This window comes from Sylvia atricapilla, chromosome 1, assembly GCF_009819655.1.
Source record: "Sylvia atricapilla isolate bSylAtr1 chromosome 1, bSylAtr1.pri, whole genome shotgun sequence".
Lineage (NCBI taxonomy): Eukaryota > Metazoa > Chordata > Aves > Passeriformes > Sylviidae > Sylvia > Sylvia atricapilla.
In genome coordinates this window covers 1486210-1501017 of record NC_089140.1, presented here as the reverse complement: position 1 = coordinate 1501017, position 14808 = coordinate 1486210, and the positions used below count along the sequence as shown (strand labels likewise).

General features: G+C 41.7%; 1 protein-coding gene across 1 annotated transcript; it reads right to left on the bottom strand.

The window, feature by feature from the left end:
- Window positions 1-773: 773 nt before the first annotated feature.
- On the bottom strand, window positions 774-13431 carry TMIE (transmembrane inner ear). Its single transcript, XM_066320894.1, has 3 exons — window positions 13270-13431; window positions 5016-5165; window positions 774-1423 (listed from the first exon to the last, which is right to left on the bottom strand). Exons 1-3 carry the CDS (start codon window positions 13397-13399, stop codon window positions 1092-1094), a joined length of 612 nt encoding a protein of 203 aa, XP_066176991.1. The 5' UTR covers window positions 13400-13431; the 3' UTR covers window positions 774-1091.
- Window positions 13432-14808: the final 1377 nt, after the last annotated feature.

Below are 14808 nucleotides of genomic sequence, written 5' to 3'. Positions count from 1 at the left end.
ATGGGAAAAACGGGAAATGAATACCTTGGCAGCCGTAAATGTGGGATGGAAAAACAGCAGGAAAAAATGGAATAAAATCAATAAAATAAAAATTAAATCCCACTCTTGGGGATAAAGAATTGGAGGGAATTCTCCCTCTGGAACAGAAAATTCCAGGATATCCTGAGTTTGAATTATCCTGAGATTTTCCACCAAAAAATCTGGATTTAAATCCCCCCAGCTGGGAATTTTAAGGCAGAAATTGCTGGAATATTTCCCCCAAAAAAGCCGAAAAAATTCCCAAAAAAGTAGGAAAAAAAATCCCAAAAAAACAGGAAAATTCCTGGGAAGGGAGAGAAGAGCAGCCACACAGAAGAGGAGAGGAATTCCCGGCTTTCCTCATTTAAAAAAAAAAAAAAAAAATTTGGGAAAATTTGGATAAATCTCCTGAAAAAAAAGAAAAAAAAAAAAAAAAAAAAAAAAAGAAGAAGAAAAGAAAAAAAAAAAAAAAAAAAAAAAAAGGATTTCCTGGAGTTTCCTGCAGCAATCCAGGGAAAGAGGCACTGGAAAAAGAAGGAAAAATTCCAATGTGTCAAAAAAAATTCTTGGAATCCACAGGAGACAAACCTTAGAGAATCCCATATTTGGGAATTTCCCGGAATTTCCACAATCCCTAAATTCCCAACGAGCAAGAGACGTTGATTTCTGCTCGGAGAATTCCGTATTTGGGATTTTCCCAGAATTTCCTTAATCCCTAAAATTCCCAATGAGGAGATGTTGATTTTCCAGGAAATCTTTTTCCAATCTTTTCCAATCTTTTTTCCTCCTCCAGAAGAAGAAATTTGGGATGAATCCCGTTCTCCTTTCCTCGGGATCCTCATCCCTGAGCATTCCCAAATGCCTCATTCCCATTCCAGCTGAAAATTCAACTTTAAAAATTCCCACTTTTCCTTGGGAGACTCAAATCCCCATCTCCAAACGGGAATAAATCTACGAATGCAGCGGAATTCCACAGGAATTTCTGTTCCAAGTTCTCCTCCCGCTGGGATTCTCCGAAGAATTCCCAAAAAAAAAAAAAAAAAAAAAAATTCCAGTTCTGGAATTCTTGGAGTTCATTTCTTCTTTGCTGGAGCTTTGGAATTCCCAGTGGATTTTCCAGCTTCTTTTTCCCCTTTTTTCCCTTGTTTCTTGTCGCTTGTGTCTTTTCCCTTTTCCTCTTTTTCCTTTTCCTCTTTTCCTCCTTTTTCCCCTTTCTTTTCCTCCTTTTTTTCCCCTTTTTCTCCCTCTTTTTTTTTGCCTCCGTCCTTCCCGTCCTTCTTGGATTCTTCCTTCTCTTCCTCTTTTTTCTTGGAGTTTTTGGATCCTTCCTTTTTTCCCTGAGCTTTGTCCACTTTTCCCGACACGCTGGGGACTTCTTCCTCTTTTTTCTCTTCCGCCTCCTGAGCTGTTTCCAAGGATAAAAAGGAAAAAAAAAACAAACAAAAAAATCAGGGAAGAGATTGATGTGGATTCAACGACTCAGGAACTGTCAAAAATTCCAGTTGGAAATTTGGGATAAAGGGAAAAAATTCCCGTCCAGGTGATTGAGGGGTTTTTTTGTGGGCTTGGTTTGGGTTTTTTTTTTTCCAGAATGAAGAAGCAAAAAATCAAAAAAAAAAAAAAAAATCCCTTGAAAGAAAGGAAAAAGAAATCCAGGAATGGAGAAGCGGAAAATCCAAGAGTCGAAGGATCCCCATTGGAAAGAGAAGATTTAGGGAATCATCATTCCTTAAATTCCTTCAATTCCTTGGATAACCATCTCATCCCCAAGGGATGATTTTTATGGAATTTTATGGAATTCCAGCTCCCAGAGAGACACGGGAAAGAGGAGAAAAAAAAAAAAAATCAAAAGGTGTTGAGGAAAAAAGGAAAAAAAAAATCCAGGAATGGAGAAGCAGCAAATCCATGGAAAACAGATAATGATATTCCTTAAATTCCTTGGAGAACCCATCTCATCCCATCAGGATCAACTCCAAGGACAAGGATTGGGTGGAAGGACAAGGATTTTTTCATGGAATTCCCAATTTCAGGGCAGAAATCCCGGGATTTGTGGAAATTCCCGTCATTCAACTCTGAATTCTGAATTTTGGTGGTGTCCGAGTCCATTTTTTCAAGGAATTCCAGAATTCCTAAATTTCAGAGTAATTCCTCCAATGGTGGGATCTGCCTCTTCCCCACGGATTGAAGCAGCAAATCCCAAAATTGCCATTTTTATGGAATTTCAGCTGCCAGAAAGACACAGGAAAGAAGAGGGGAAAAAAAAAAAAAACATCAAAAGATGTTGAAGAAACAGGAAAAATCCAGGAACGGAGAAGCAGCAAATCCCAAAATTGCCGTTTTTATGGAATTTCAGCTCCCAGAAAGACACAGGAAAGAGGAGGGAAAAATAAAAAAACATCAAAAGATGTCGAGGAAACAGGAAAAACCCAGGAACGGAGAAGCAGCAAATCCCAAAATTGCCATTTTTATGGAATTCCAACACTTGGAGACACAGAAAAGAGAAGAGAAAAAAAAACCATCCAAAGTGTTGAAGAAACAGGAAAAATCCAGGACTGGAGAAGCAGCCAATCCAAAGATTCCCTCGGAAAAGAGAAGATTTAGGGAAGAATTCCTTAAATTCCTTGGAGAAGCATCTCGTCCTCTTCCTTGAGCACGGGCAGGGAGTGCAGAGGTCGGGATTGGGCGTGGCCGGAGGGAGGGAGGAGATTTCCTACGGGATCAGGAAAGGACAGTGAGAACAGAGGGAAGAGGAGAAAATGTTCCAGCAGGAAAAAAAAAAAAAAAAAAAACTCGGAGAAAATTCCAGGAATTTGGCATTCCAAACATTCCTGGGATTCCTTGACTCAGCCAAAATCCCAATTTGAAATTCCCAAGTTTTAAAATTTTGGGGTGAATTGAAGGAACGGAAGAAATGGATTTCCCTCCCCACCCCGCAAATAATAATTCTCCAAATTTTGATATTCCCCATTTTTCCCCCCTAATATTCCCCGAATTCTTATTCCCTAAAATTTCCCCCTAATATTCCCCGGTTTTTCCCCCAATATTCTTCCCATTTTTTTCTCCTTAATATTCCCCAAATTCTTTTTTTCCCTAATAGTCCCCCAAATTTTTGTCTTCTAATATTCCCCCAATTATTTTTTCCTAATATTTCCCAAATCCTTTCTCTCCCTAATATTCCCCAAAAATTTTTCCCTTAATATTCCCCAAATATTTTCCCCTCAAATATCCCCCAATTTTTTTCTCCCTAATATTCCCCCCCAAATTTTTTTCCCCTTCATATTCTCCAATTTTTTTTTCTCCCTAATATCCCCAAATTTTTGTCCTCCTAGATTTTCCCCCCAAATATTCCTCAAATATTTTCCCCCTTAATATTCCCCATTTTTTTTCTCCCGAATATTCCCCCGTATTTTTCCCCTAATACTCTTCCCAAATTTTTGTCTTCTAATATCCCCAATTTTTTTCCCCTAATATTCCCCAATTTTTTTTTTCCTTTAAAATTCCCCAATTTCTTTTTCCCCCCAAACATTCCTCAAAATTTTTTTTCCCTCTAAAATTCAAGCCAAACTTTTCCTCGCCTCCAGCTCTCCCAGGAAATTTGGGATTGGATATTAAGGAAAAAAAAAGAAAAATTCTTTAATGGATGAGTGATTCGGGATTGGGAAGCGCTGGAATCGCCAACAATGGAAGAGTTCAAAAAAAATCGGGAATTTTTAATGGGATTTGGTTCAAAAGGGGATTTGGTGGATTCGAGGCGATTTTCCGACCTTAATTTGGGAACGAAGGAATGATTCTGACTCGAACTGACGGGAAAATTCCCATTTTTCCAAAGGATTTAATCCCAATAAAAAATCTCAGTCCTCACCGGGGGGGTTGATCTTGATGGCAGCACCACGGGAGAGACTTTGGGCTCCCAGAATTCCCAAAAAAAAGGTGGGAATTACCTCTGGGAATGCCAGTGAGGTCACTGAGGGACTTTGCACTCCCCAAAAAGTGGATATTATCTCCGGGAATGTCAGCAAGGATTTTGAGCTCCCAGAATCCCCCCAAAAAGTAGGAATTATGTCCAGGAATTTCGCTGAGCCCATTGAGGGAGTTTTCGCTCCCAGAATCCCAAAAAAAACCCCCTCAGGAATTAACTCCAGGAATGTCGGTAAATTCACTGAGGGATTTAGTGCTTCCTAATTCCCCCAGAAAAGTGGGAATTAACTCCAGGAATGTTGCTGAGATCATTGAGGGACTTTGCACAGCCACAAGCCGCCCAAAAAAGTGGGAATTGTGTCTGGGAATGTGGGTGAGCTCATTGAGGGATGTTGCACTCCCAGAATCCACCGAAACAAAAATCGGGAATCACCTCCAGGGGTGTCACTGAGCTCATTGATGGATTTTACACTCCCAGAATTCCCAAAAAACCCGGGAATTACCTCCAGGGATGTCAGTGAGCTCATTGATGGATTTTACACTCCCTAATCCCAAAGGAAAAACTTGGGAATTACCCTGGGGAGGTCGGTGACCTCAATGAGCGATTTTACACTCCCAGAATTCCCAAAAAAACCCAGGAATTAGCTCCGGGGATGTCACTGAGCTCATTGATGGATTTTACACTCCCAGAATTCCCAAAAAAATCCAGGAATTACCTCCGGGGATGTCACTGAGCTCATTGATGGATTTTACACTCCCAGAATTCCCAAAAAAATCCAGGAATTACCTCCGGGGATGTTGGTGAGCTCAATGAGTGATTTTACACTCCCAGAATTCCCAAAAATCCCGGGAATTAGTTCTGGGGATGTCACTGAGCTCATTGATGGATTTTACACTCCCAGAATTCCCAAAAAACCCAGGAATTATCTCAGGGGATGTCACTGAGCTCATTGATGGATTTTGCACTTCCAAAATCGCCAAAAAACCCAGGAATTACCTCCAGGGATGTCGGTGAGCAAAATGAAGGACTCAGTGATAGATTTTACACTCCCAGAATTCCCAAAAAACCCGGGAATTACCTCCGGGGATGTCGGTGAGCTCCCCGAGGGGCGGCACGGTGTCCAGTTTATCGGCGTAGGATTTGGCGGCCTTGCGCTGGGCGTAGCGCGCCTCGATCTCCTTCCGCGTGCGCGGGATGCGGCACTTGAAGATGCAGCACAGCGTGATGACTGGGAAGCACGGAAAATACGGGAATTGTGGAATTCCGGGGGAATTGTTGGGAACGGGGAATTCACAGGGAATTGTTGGGAACGGGGAATTCATGGGGAATTGTTGGGAACGGGGAATTCATGGGGAATTGTTGGGAATTGAGAGGGAGAAACGAGGATTGAACTGGGAATGGGAAATGCCGAATTTGAGGTGAGTTATTGGGAACGGGAGAGGAAAATGAGGAATTTTGGGGGGGTTAGCAGGAATGGAGAGGGAGAAAGGAGGATTGAACTGGGAATGGGAAATGGGGAATGGGAATTGTGGGAGAGTTATTGGGAATGGAGGGAGAGAAACGAGGATTGAACCGGGAATGGGAATGGGAAATGAAGAATTTGAGAGGAGTTATTTGGAATAGAGGGAGAGAAATGAGGATTGAACCGGGAACGGGAATGGGAAACACGGAATTCTGGGGAGTTCTCGGGAATGGGGAATAGGGAATTCTGGGTCAGGTTTGGGACTGGGGAATTCTAGGTCAGTTATTGGGATTTGGGGTGAGTTGTTAGGAATGGGAAATGTGGGATTCTGGGGGAGCTGTTGGGTATTGAGAGGGAGAAAAGAGGATTGAGCTGGGAATGGGAGTGGGAAATACGGAATTCTGCGGGAGTTCTTTGGAATGGAGGGAGAGAAATGAGGATTTAAGCAGGAACGGGGAATCGGGAATTGTGGGGGAGTTGTTGGGATTTTGGGGCAGTTATTAGGAACGAGAATCATGGATGCAGCACAGAGTGATGACCGGGAAACACAGAAAATATGGGAATTGTGGGGGAGTTATTGGGATTTGGGGGAGTTCCGGGGAGTTATTGGGAATGGGAAACAGGGAATTGTGGGGGAGTTGTTGGGAGCTGAGAGGGAGAAACGAGGATTGAACTGGGAATGGGAAATGCAGAATTTGAGGTGCGTTATTGGGAATGGAGGGAGAGAAATGAGGATTGACCTGGGAATTGGGAATGAGGAATTGTGGGAGAGTTATTGGGAATGAGAGAGGGAAACGGGAATTGTGGGGGAGTTACTGGGAATGGGAAACAGGGAATTCTGGGGGAGTTGTTGGGAATGGAGAGGGAGAAATGAGGATTTAATTGGAATTGGGAATGGGAGAGGAAAACGGGGAATTCTGAGGGAGTTACTGGGAATGGGGAATATGGAATTCTGGGGGAGGGATGGAAAATTAGAGGGAGAAAAATGAGGATTGAACTGGGAGCAGGAATGGGAAATGGGGAATTCTGGGGGAGTTCCTGGGAATGGGATTGCCAGGGAATTGTGGGAGAGTTATAGGGAATGGGGAATGTGGAATTGGGGTGAGTTATTAGGAATTGAAAGGGAGAAACAAGAATTGAACTGGGAATGGGAAATGAAAAATTTGAGGTGAGTTATTGGGAATGGAGGGAGAGAAACGAGGATTGAACCGGGAATGGGAATGGGAAACACGGAATTCTGGGGAGTTCTTGGGAATGGGGAATAGGGAATTCTGGGTCAGGTTTGGGAATGGGGAATTCTAGGTCAGTTACTGGGATTTGGGGTGAGTTGTTAGGAATGGGAAATGTGGGATTCTGGGGGAGTTGTTGGGAATTGAGAGGGAGAAACTGGGATTTAACTGGGGTTGGGATTAACAGGGAATTCGGGGCGAGTTACTGGGAATGGGAGAGGGAGAAACGAGGATTGAACCGGGAATGGGAACAGGAAATACGGAATTCTGAGGGAGTTTCTGGGAACAGGAAACATGGATCCTGAGGAATTCTGGGATGGATTTTATGGAATTCTCTCCGCAGGGATCCCGAGGAATTTGGGTCCAGGACAGATTAAAACAACGGGATTAAAGGGAAGAACCCCAATTTTTTTTCCTATTTGGTTTCGCATTCCCAGAATTCCTTTCTCTGTCGGGATTTCGTTTGTTTTCCCGGGAAATGAGGATGGAGAAAATTTTGGGTTTTTTTGTTTTTTCCGCCTTTTGTAACGGGATGGCGCCACCTTGTGGGATGTGCCGGGAGCCACAGCTGGATCCCATTTATGGCTTGATTAATTTTTAATTTCGTCACTAATATAAAAATAAAAATATTAAATTATTATACCCTATATTTATTGTTCTTCATTTCATATTTAAAATGTTCTGTTTTGGTGTTTATTTCTGCTTTTATTTCTACAATTTTTAATATTTTTTTTATGTTTTAATTTCCCGTTTTCCTCTTTCATTCCATTTTAAAATTTTTATATTCTATATTTCATTTATTGACATACTTAATGTTTCATTTCGTATTTCCATTTCCTATTTTTTGTATTTATTGCTTTGTATTTATTATTTTGTATTTATTTATTTTGTATTTATTTACTTATTGTATTTATAGTTTAATTCTCGACTTTTTATTTATTTCTGTTTTAATTCCCTATTTTCCTACTTCATTCTTCTTTTGAATTTTATATCCCACATTGAATTTAATTATAACTTAAGTTTATTGCTAATTTAATTTATATATTTCACGTTTAATTTTCTAATCTTAATTTTCTAATTTTTTTTGCATTTATTCCCATTGCTTAATGTTCACATTTATTTTATACTTATTGTATATTTTATACATAAACACATTATTATATTAATATTATAAATACTATAAAATATTCCATTTTATTTTTCTTTATTGCATTTTGTTTTCTATTTATTTCTATTTTTAATTCCCTGGTTTTCCATTTCATTCCCTTTCCCAATTCCCTGTTTTTCCTTGGATTTTTCATCCCGAATCAGTGACGGGGGCGGAGCTTGGGCTGTTCTCACATGGAATTCCAGCTGGGAATCTCCAGCTTGGAAATTCCTCAGGAATTCCCAAATCCATCCCTTGGGAATTCTCCTCGAATTCCCAAAAACCTCCAAGGAATCCGGGGAATTCTGGGATCACTCCCAGGTTTTCCCTTGGAAAACTTCCTGAATTCCCAGGATAAAGAGGTGGGAAAATCCAACAGGATCAGGAGCAGCCCCCTGGAATTTTCGGGAATTTTTGGAATTTTAGGAATGTTCCCAATCCTGGCATTTCTCCCGTTGGAAGTGGGAAGAGGAAAGTGAATTTCCCAGCTGGAAAAACGGGATGTTCCCGAATTTCCTGCGTTCCAAATCCCAATTCCAGCTCCCAGGAAAATCCGGGGCTCCTCCAGGAGCATCAAATTTTTTAGGATAAATTTTGGGAATCAAACGGAATCTTGGAGCAAAGGAGGAGCTGGAAATTCCTCAGAAATTCCAAGGAAAAGGTGAGAACCCATGGAATAGGTTGCTGGGGGTGGGGCAAAAAAAAAAAAAAAAGGATTTAAAATCCTGGCAAAAAAACCCAAATGGAAAATCTTGGAATTCCGAAGATTCCTGTGGTAAAACCCTCCCAAAATTCCTTTTATTGGGAGTATCCAGAGGTGGTCTGGAGGGGTCATTCCTGATCCGAAGAATTCCAGGATTCCCAAAACATTTCAGAATTCCCACCTAAAGCGTTCCCTGATTCCCAAAAAATTCCATGATTCCCACCCAAAGAATTCCATCATTCCCAACCCAAAGCATTCCCAAATTCCCAACCCAAACATTCCATAATCCCAACCCAAATTATTCCCTGATTTTGAACCCCAAACCCCTGAATCCCAACCCAAACCATTCCCTAATTCCCATCCCAGGACATTCCCTGATTCCCAAAGCATTCCACGATTCCCACCCAAAAATTCCACGATTCCCAAAGAATTCCCTGATTCCCACCTAAAGCGTTCCAGGATTCCCAAAGAATTCCATCATTCCCAACCCAAAGCATTCCCTGATTTTGAACCCAAAACATTCCCAGATTCCCAATTCAAAATATTCCACGATTCTCACCCAAAGAATTCCCCGATTCCCACCCAAAACATTTCTTGATTCCCAAAACATTCCACGATTCCCGAAGAATTCCATCATTCCCAACCCAAAGCATTCCCAAATTCCCAACCCAAACATTCCATAATCCCAACCCAAATTATTCCGATTTTGAACCCAAAACATTCCTCGATTCCCACCTAAAACATTCCACGATTCTCAAAACATTCCGTAATTCCCAACCCCAAAATTCCCTGATGTTCCCTGATTCCCAAAGCATTCCCAGATTCCCAACCCCAAATATTCCATAATTCCCAATCCAAACATTTCATAATCCCAACCCAAATTATTCCCTGATTTTGAACCCCAAACCCCTGAATCCCAACCCAAACCATTCCCTAATTCCCATCCCAAGACATTCCCTGATTCCCAAAGCATTCCACGAGTCCCACCCCAAAATTCCACGATTCCCAAAGAATTCCCTGATTCCCACCTAAAGCGTTCCAGGATTCCCAAAGAATTCCATCATTCCCAACCCAAAGCATTCCCAAATTCCCAACCCAAACATTCCATAATTCCAACCCAAATTATTCCCTGATTTTGAACCCAAAACATTCCTCGATTCCCACCTAAAACATTCCACGATTCTCAAAACATTCCGTAATTCCCCACCCCAAAATTCCCTGATGTTCCCTGATTCCCAAAGCATTCCCAGATTCCCAATACAAACCATTCCATGATTCTCAAAGAATTCCATAATTTGCAAATGAAAGAATTCCCTGATTCCCAAAACATTCCCTGAATCCCGACCCAAACCATTCCCTAATTCCCATCCCAAGACATTCCCTGATTGCAAACCCAAAGAATTCCGATTCCCAAAATATTCCACGATTCCCAAAGAATTCCCTGATTCCCACCTAAAGCGTTCCAGGATTCCCAAAGAATTCCATCATTCCCAGCCCAAAGCATTCCCTGATTTTGAACCCAAAGCATTCCGTGATTCCCAATTCAAACTATTCCACGATTCCCACCCAAAGAATTCCCCGATTCCCACCAAAAACATTCCCACCCAAAACATTTCTTGATTCCCAAAACATTCCACGATTCCCGAAGAATTCCATCATTCCCAACCCAAAGCATTCCCAAATTCCCAACCCAAACATTCCATAATTCCAACCCAAATTATTCCCTGATTTTGAACCCAAAACATTCCTCGATTCCCACCTAAAACATTCCACGATTCTCAAAACATTCCGTAATTCCCAACCCCAAAATTCCCTGATGTTCCCTGATTCCCAAAGCATTCCCGGATTCCCAATCCAAAACATTCCATGATTCCCAAAGAATTCCATAATTTGCAACCCAAAGAATTCCCTGATTCCCAAAACATTCCATAATTCCCAACCCAAACATTCCATAATCCCAACCCAAATTATTCCCTGATTTTGAACCCCAAACCCCTGAATCCCAACCCCAAACCATTCCCTAATTCCCATCCCAGGACATTCCCTGATTCCCAAAGCATTCCACGATTCCCACCCAAACATTCCACGATTCCCAAAGAATTCCCTGATTCCCACCTAAAGCGTTCCAGGATTCCCAAAGAATTCCATCATTCCCAACCCAAAGCATTCCCTGATTTTGAACCCAAAACATTCCCAGATTCCCAATTCAAACTATTCCACGATTCCCACCCAAAGAATTCCCCGATTCCCACCAAAAACATTCCCACCAAAAACATTTCTTGATTCCCAAAACATTCCACGATTCCCGAAGAATTCCATCATTCCCAACCCAAAGCATTCCCAAATTCCCAACCCAAACATTCCATAATCCCAACCCAAATTATTCCCTGATTTTGAACCCAAAACATTCCTCGATTCCCACCTAAAACATTCCACGATTCTCAAAACATTCCGTAATTCCCAACCCCAAAATTCCCTGATGTTCCCTGATTCCCAAAGCATTCCCGGATTCCCAATCCAAACATTCCATAATTCCCAACCCAAACATTCCATAATCCCAACCCAAATTATTCCCTGATTTTGAACCCCAAACCCCTGAATCCCAACCCCAAACCATTCCCTAATTCCCATCCCAGGACATTCCCTGATTCCAAACCCAAAGAATTCCGATTCCCAAAAAATTCCACGATTCCCAAAGAATTCCCTGATTCCCACCTAAAGCGTTCCAGGATTCTCGAAGAATTCCATCATTCCCAAACCAAAGCGTTCCCTGATTTTGAACCCAAAACATTCCCAGATTCCCAATTCAAAATATTCCACGATTCCCACCCAAAGAATTCCCCGATTCCCACCCAAAACATTCCCACCCAAAACAATTCTTGATTCCCAAAACATTCCACAATTCCCAAAGAATTCCATCATTCCCAACCCAAAGCATTCCCAGATTCCCAACCCCAAACATTCCATAATTCCAACCCAAATTATTCCCTGATTTTGAACCCAAATTATTCCAATTTTGAACCCAAAACATTCCTCGATTCCCACCTAAAACATTCCACGATTCTCAAAACATTCCGTAATTCCCAACCCCAAAATTCCCTGATGTTCCCTGATTCCCAAAGCATTCCCAGATTCCCAATCCAAAACATTCCATAATTCCCAAAACAAACATTCCATGATCCCAACCCAAATTATTCCCTGATTTTGAACCCCAAATATTCCCAAATTCCCAGCCCAGAGCGTTCCCCGGCCCACGGAATTCCCGGGAATTCTCAAGACGGCGGCTTTGAGCCGGATTCTCTCCTTGCCCATTCCCGGGGTGTTTTTCCTGAGGGAATTCTGGGAATTTGGGGAAATTTTTGGGAATTCCGGGAGTTCTGGGAATTCTGGGAATTCTGGGATTTCTGGGAATTCTCCTGGAATCTCTCCTTTGGATGTTCCCAGGACAAATCCACGACAACTCCAACCAGAAATTCCCAACTCTGCCCATTCCCTGGGAGCTTTTCCTGAGGGAATTCTGGGAATTTTTTTTTAATTCTGGGAATTCCAGTTCTGGGAATTCTGGGAATTCCGGGATTTCTGGGAATTCTCCTGGAATTTCTCCTTTGGATGTTCCCGAGATGAATCCAAGACAATTCCAACCAGAAATTCCCAACTTTGCCCATTCCTTGGGAGCTTTTCCTGAGGGAATTCTGGGAATTTTTTTAAAATTCTGATAATTACAGGAGTTCTGGGAATTCCAGGATTTCTGGGAATTCCGGGATTTCCAGGAATTAATTCTGGGAATTCTCCTGGAATCTCTCCTTTGGGTGATCCCGAGATGAATCCACGACAATTCCAACCAGAAATTCCCAACTTTGCCCATTCCTGGGGAGATTCTCCTAAGGGAATTCTGGGAAATTTTTTTGAATCCTGGGAATTCCAGGAGTTCTGGGAATTCTGGGAATTCTGGGAATTCTGGGAATTCCAGGAATTAATTCTGGGAATTCTCCTGGAATCTCTCCTTTGAATGATCCCAGGACAAATCCACAACAATTCCAACCAGAAATTCCCAACTCTGCCCATTCCCTGGCAGCTTTTCCTGAGGGAATTCTGGGAAAATTTTTTTGAATTCCTTGAATTCTGGGAGTTCTGGGAATTCCAGGATTTCTGGGAATTCCAGGATTTCTGGGAATTCCAGGATTTCCAGGAATTAATTCTGGGAATTCTCCTGGAATTTCTCCTTTGGGTGATCCCAGGACAAATCCACAACAATTCCAACCAGAAATTCCCAACTCTGCCCGTTCCCTGGGAGCTTTTCCTGAGAGAATTCTGGGAAATTTTTTTTAATTCTGGGAATTCCAGGAGTTCTGGGAATTCCAGGATTTCTGGGAATTCTGGGAATTAATTCTGGGAATTCTCCTGGAATTTCTCCTTTGGGTGATCCCAGGACAAATCCACAACAATTCCAACCTGAAATTCCCAACTCTGCCCATTCCCTGGGAGCTTTTCCTGAGGGAATTCTGGGAAAATTTTTTTCATTCTGGGAATTTTTTTTTCATTCTGGGAATCCCAGGAGTTCTGGGAATTCTGGGAATTCCAGGAATTAATTCTGGGAATTCTCCTGGAATTTCTCCTTTGGGTGATCCCAGGACAAATCCACAACAATTCCAACCAGAAATTCCCAACTTTGCCCATTCCCTGGGAGCTTTTCCTGAGGGAATTCTGGGATTTTTTTTTTTTAATTCTGGGAATTCCAGGAATTCCAGGATTTCCAGGAATCCCAGGAATCCCGGGAATCGCTGCACTCACTGATGGAGAGCACGAAGAGGGCGAAGATCCCCACCACCTGCCAGAGCCGCAGCCCCCAGATGACAACGGTCTCCGACGTCACCGGGTCCGGCTTCTTCTTGGGCGGCGCCGTCGTGGCCTGGGGACGCATCAATGAGTTAATTATCCCGTTAATTAATCCCATATGAGTTAATTAACGAATTCTTGGAGTTAATTTATTAGTTAATTCATTCATCAGTCAATTAATTCCTTTAGAGTTAAACGAACGTCACCAGCTCCGGCCTCCTCTTGGGCGGCGCCGTGGTGGCCTGGGGACACATTAATTAGTTAATTATCCCGTTAATTAATCCCAGATTAGTTAAATTTTAGTTAATTAGCTAATTCTAGGAGTTAATTTATTAGTTAATTCATTCATCAGTCAATGAATTCCTTGTTTTTTAGAGTTAACGAACGTCACCAGCTCCGGCCTCCTCTTGGGCGGCGCCGTGGTGGCCTGGGGACGCATTAATTAGTTCATTAATCTATTAATTAATTGCCCATTTTTAGAGTTAATCAACATCACCGGCTCTGGCTTCTTCTTGGGGGGGGGCACCATCGTGGCCTGGGGACAGATTAATTACTTAGTTAATTAATCAATTAATTAATGCCATATTAGTTGATTTTGGTTAATTAACTAAGTCTATTAGTTAATTTCTTAGTTAATTAATTAATCCATTAATTAATCCCCTGGTTTTAGAGTTAAATCACCATCACCAGCTTCAGCCTCTTCTTGGGTGGTGCCGCCGTGTCCTGGGGACAGATTAATTAGCTAATTAATCTGTTAATTAATTTCCTGTTTTTAGAGTGAATCGATGCCACTGACTCCGGCTTCCTCTTGGGCGGCGCTGTGTTGGCTTGGGGACAGAGGAATTAGTCAATTAGTTAATTAATCCATTCATTAATTCAATATTTTAAGAGTTAAATAGAAAAAAACATTTGGATGTTCGATGGATTAAAATAATCCTTTAACGAAATCTTGATTTTAAAAGGAATTAATTGTCTGTTTTTAGAGTTCAATCAAAAAAATGATCATTTTAGATCGATCTGAATGATTATTATATTAAATATTTGCTGTTGATTTGGATAATTCAAAATAATTAGTCCCCCCTTCTTAGAGAAAAATCAAAAAGACATTTAGATCTCGGATTGGTTTGAATTATTATTAAATTAAATATTTATAATGACCGTAGATCTATTTTAAAATAATTAATTCCCTGGTTTTAGAGTTTAATCGACGTCACCGGCTCCGGTTTATTCCTGGGCGGCGCCATCACGGCCTGGGCACAGATTAATTAGTTCATTAGTCACAGAAATCTATTAATTAATTCCCCATTTTTAGAGTTAATCAACGTCACCGGCTCTGGCTACTCCTTGGGCAGCGCCGTTGTGGCCTGGGGACAGATTAATTAGTTCATTTATTAATTAATCTGTTAATTAATTCCCTGTTTTTAGAGTTAATCGATGTCACCGGCTCTGGTTTCTCCTTGGGCGGCGCCATGGTGGCCTGGGGATAAAAATTAA

Excerpts from the sequence above, each read along its gene's own strand:
- TMIE (XM_066320894.1), bottom strand. The coding sequence starts at position 13,399 with ATGCGTCCCCAGGCCACGACGGCGCCGCCCAAGAAGAAGCCGGACCCG. Across the intron at positions 5,166-13,269 it reads CCTCTTCGTGCTCTCCATCA|TCATCACGCTGTGCTGCATC; the intron begins GTGAGTGCAGCG and ends CGTGCTTCCCAG. Across the intron at positions 1,424-5,015 it reads GCTCACCGACATCCCCGGAG|CTCAGGAGGCGGAAGAGAAA; the intron begins GTAATTCCCGGG and ends CCTTGGAAACAG.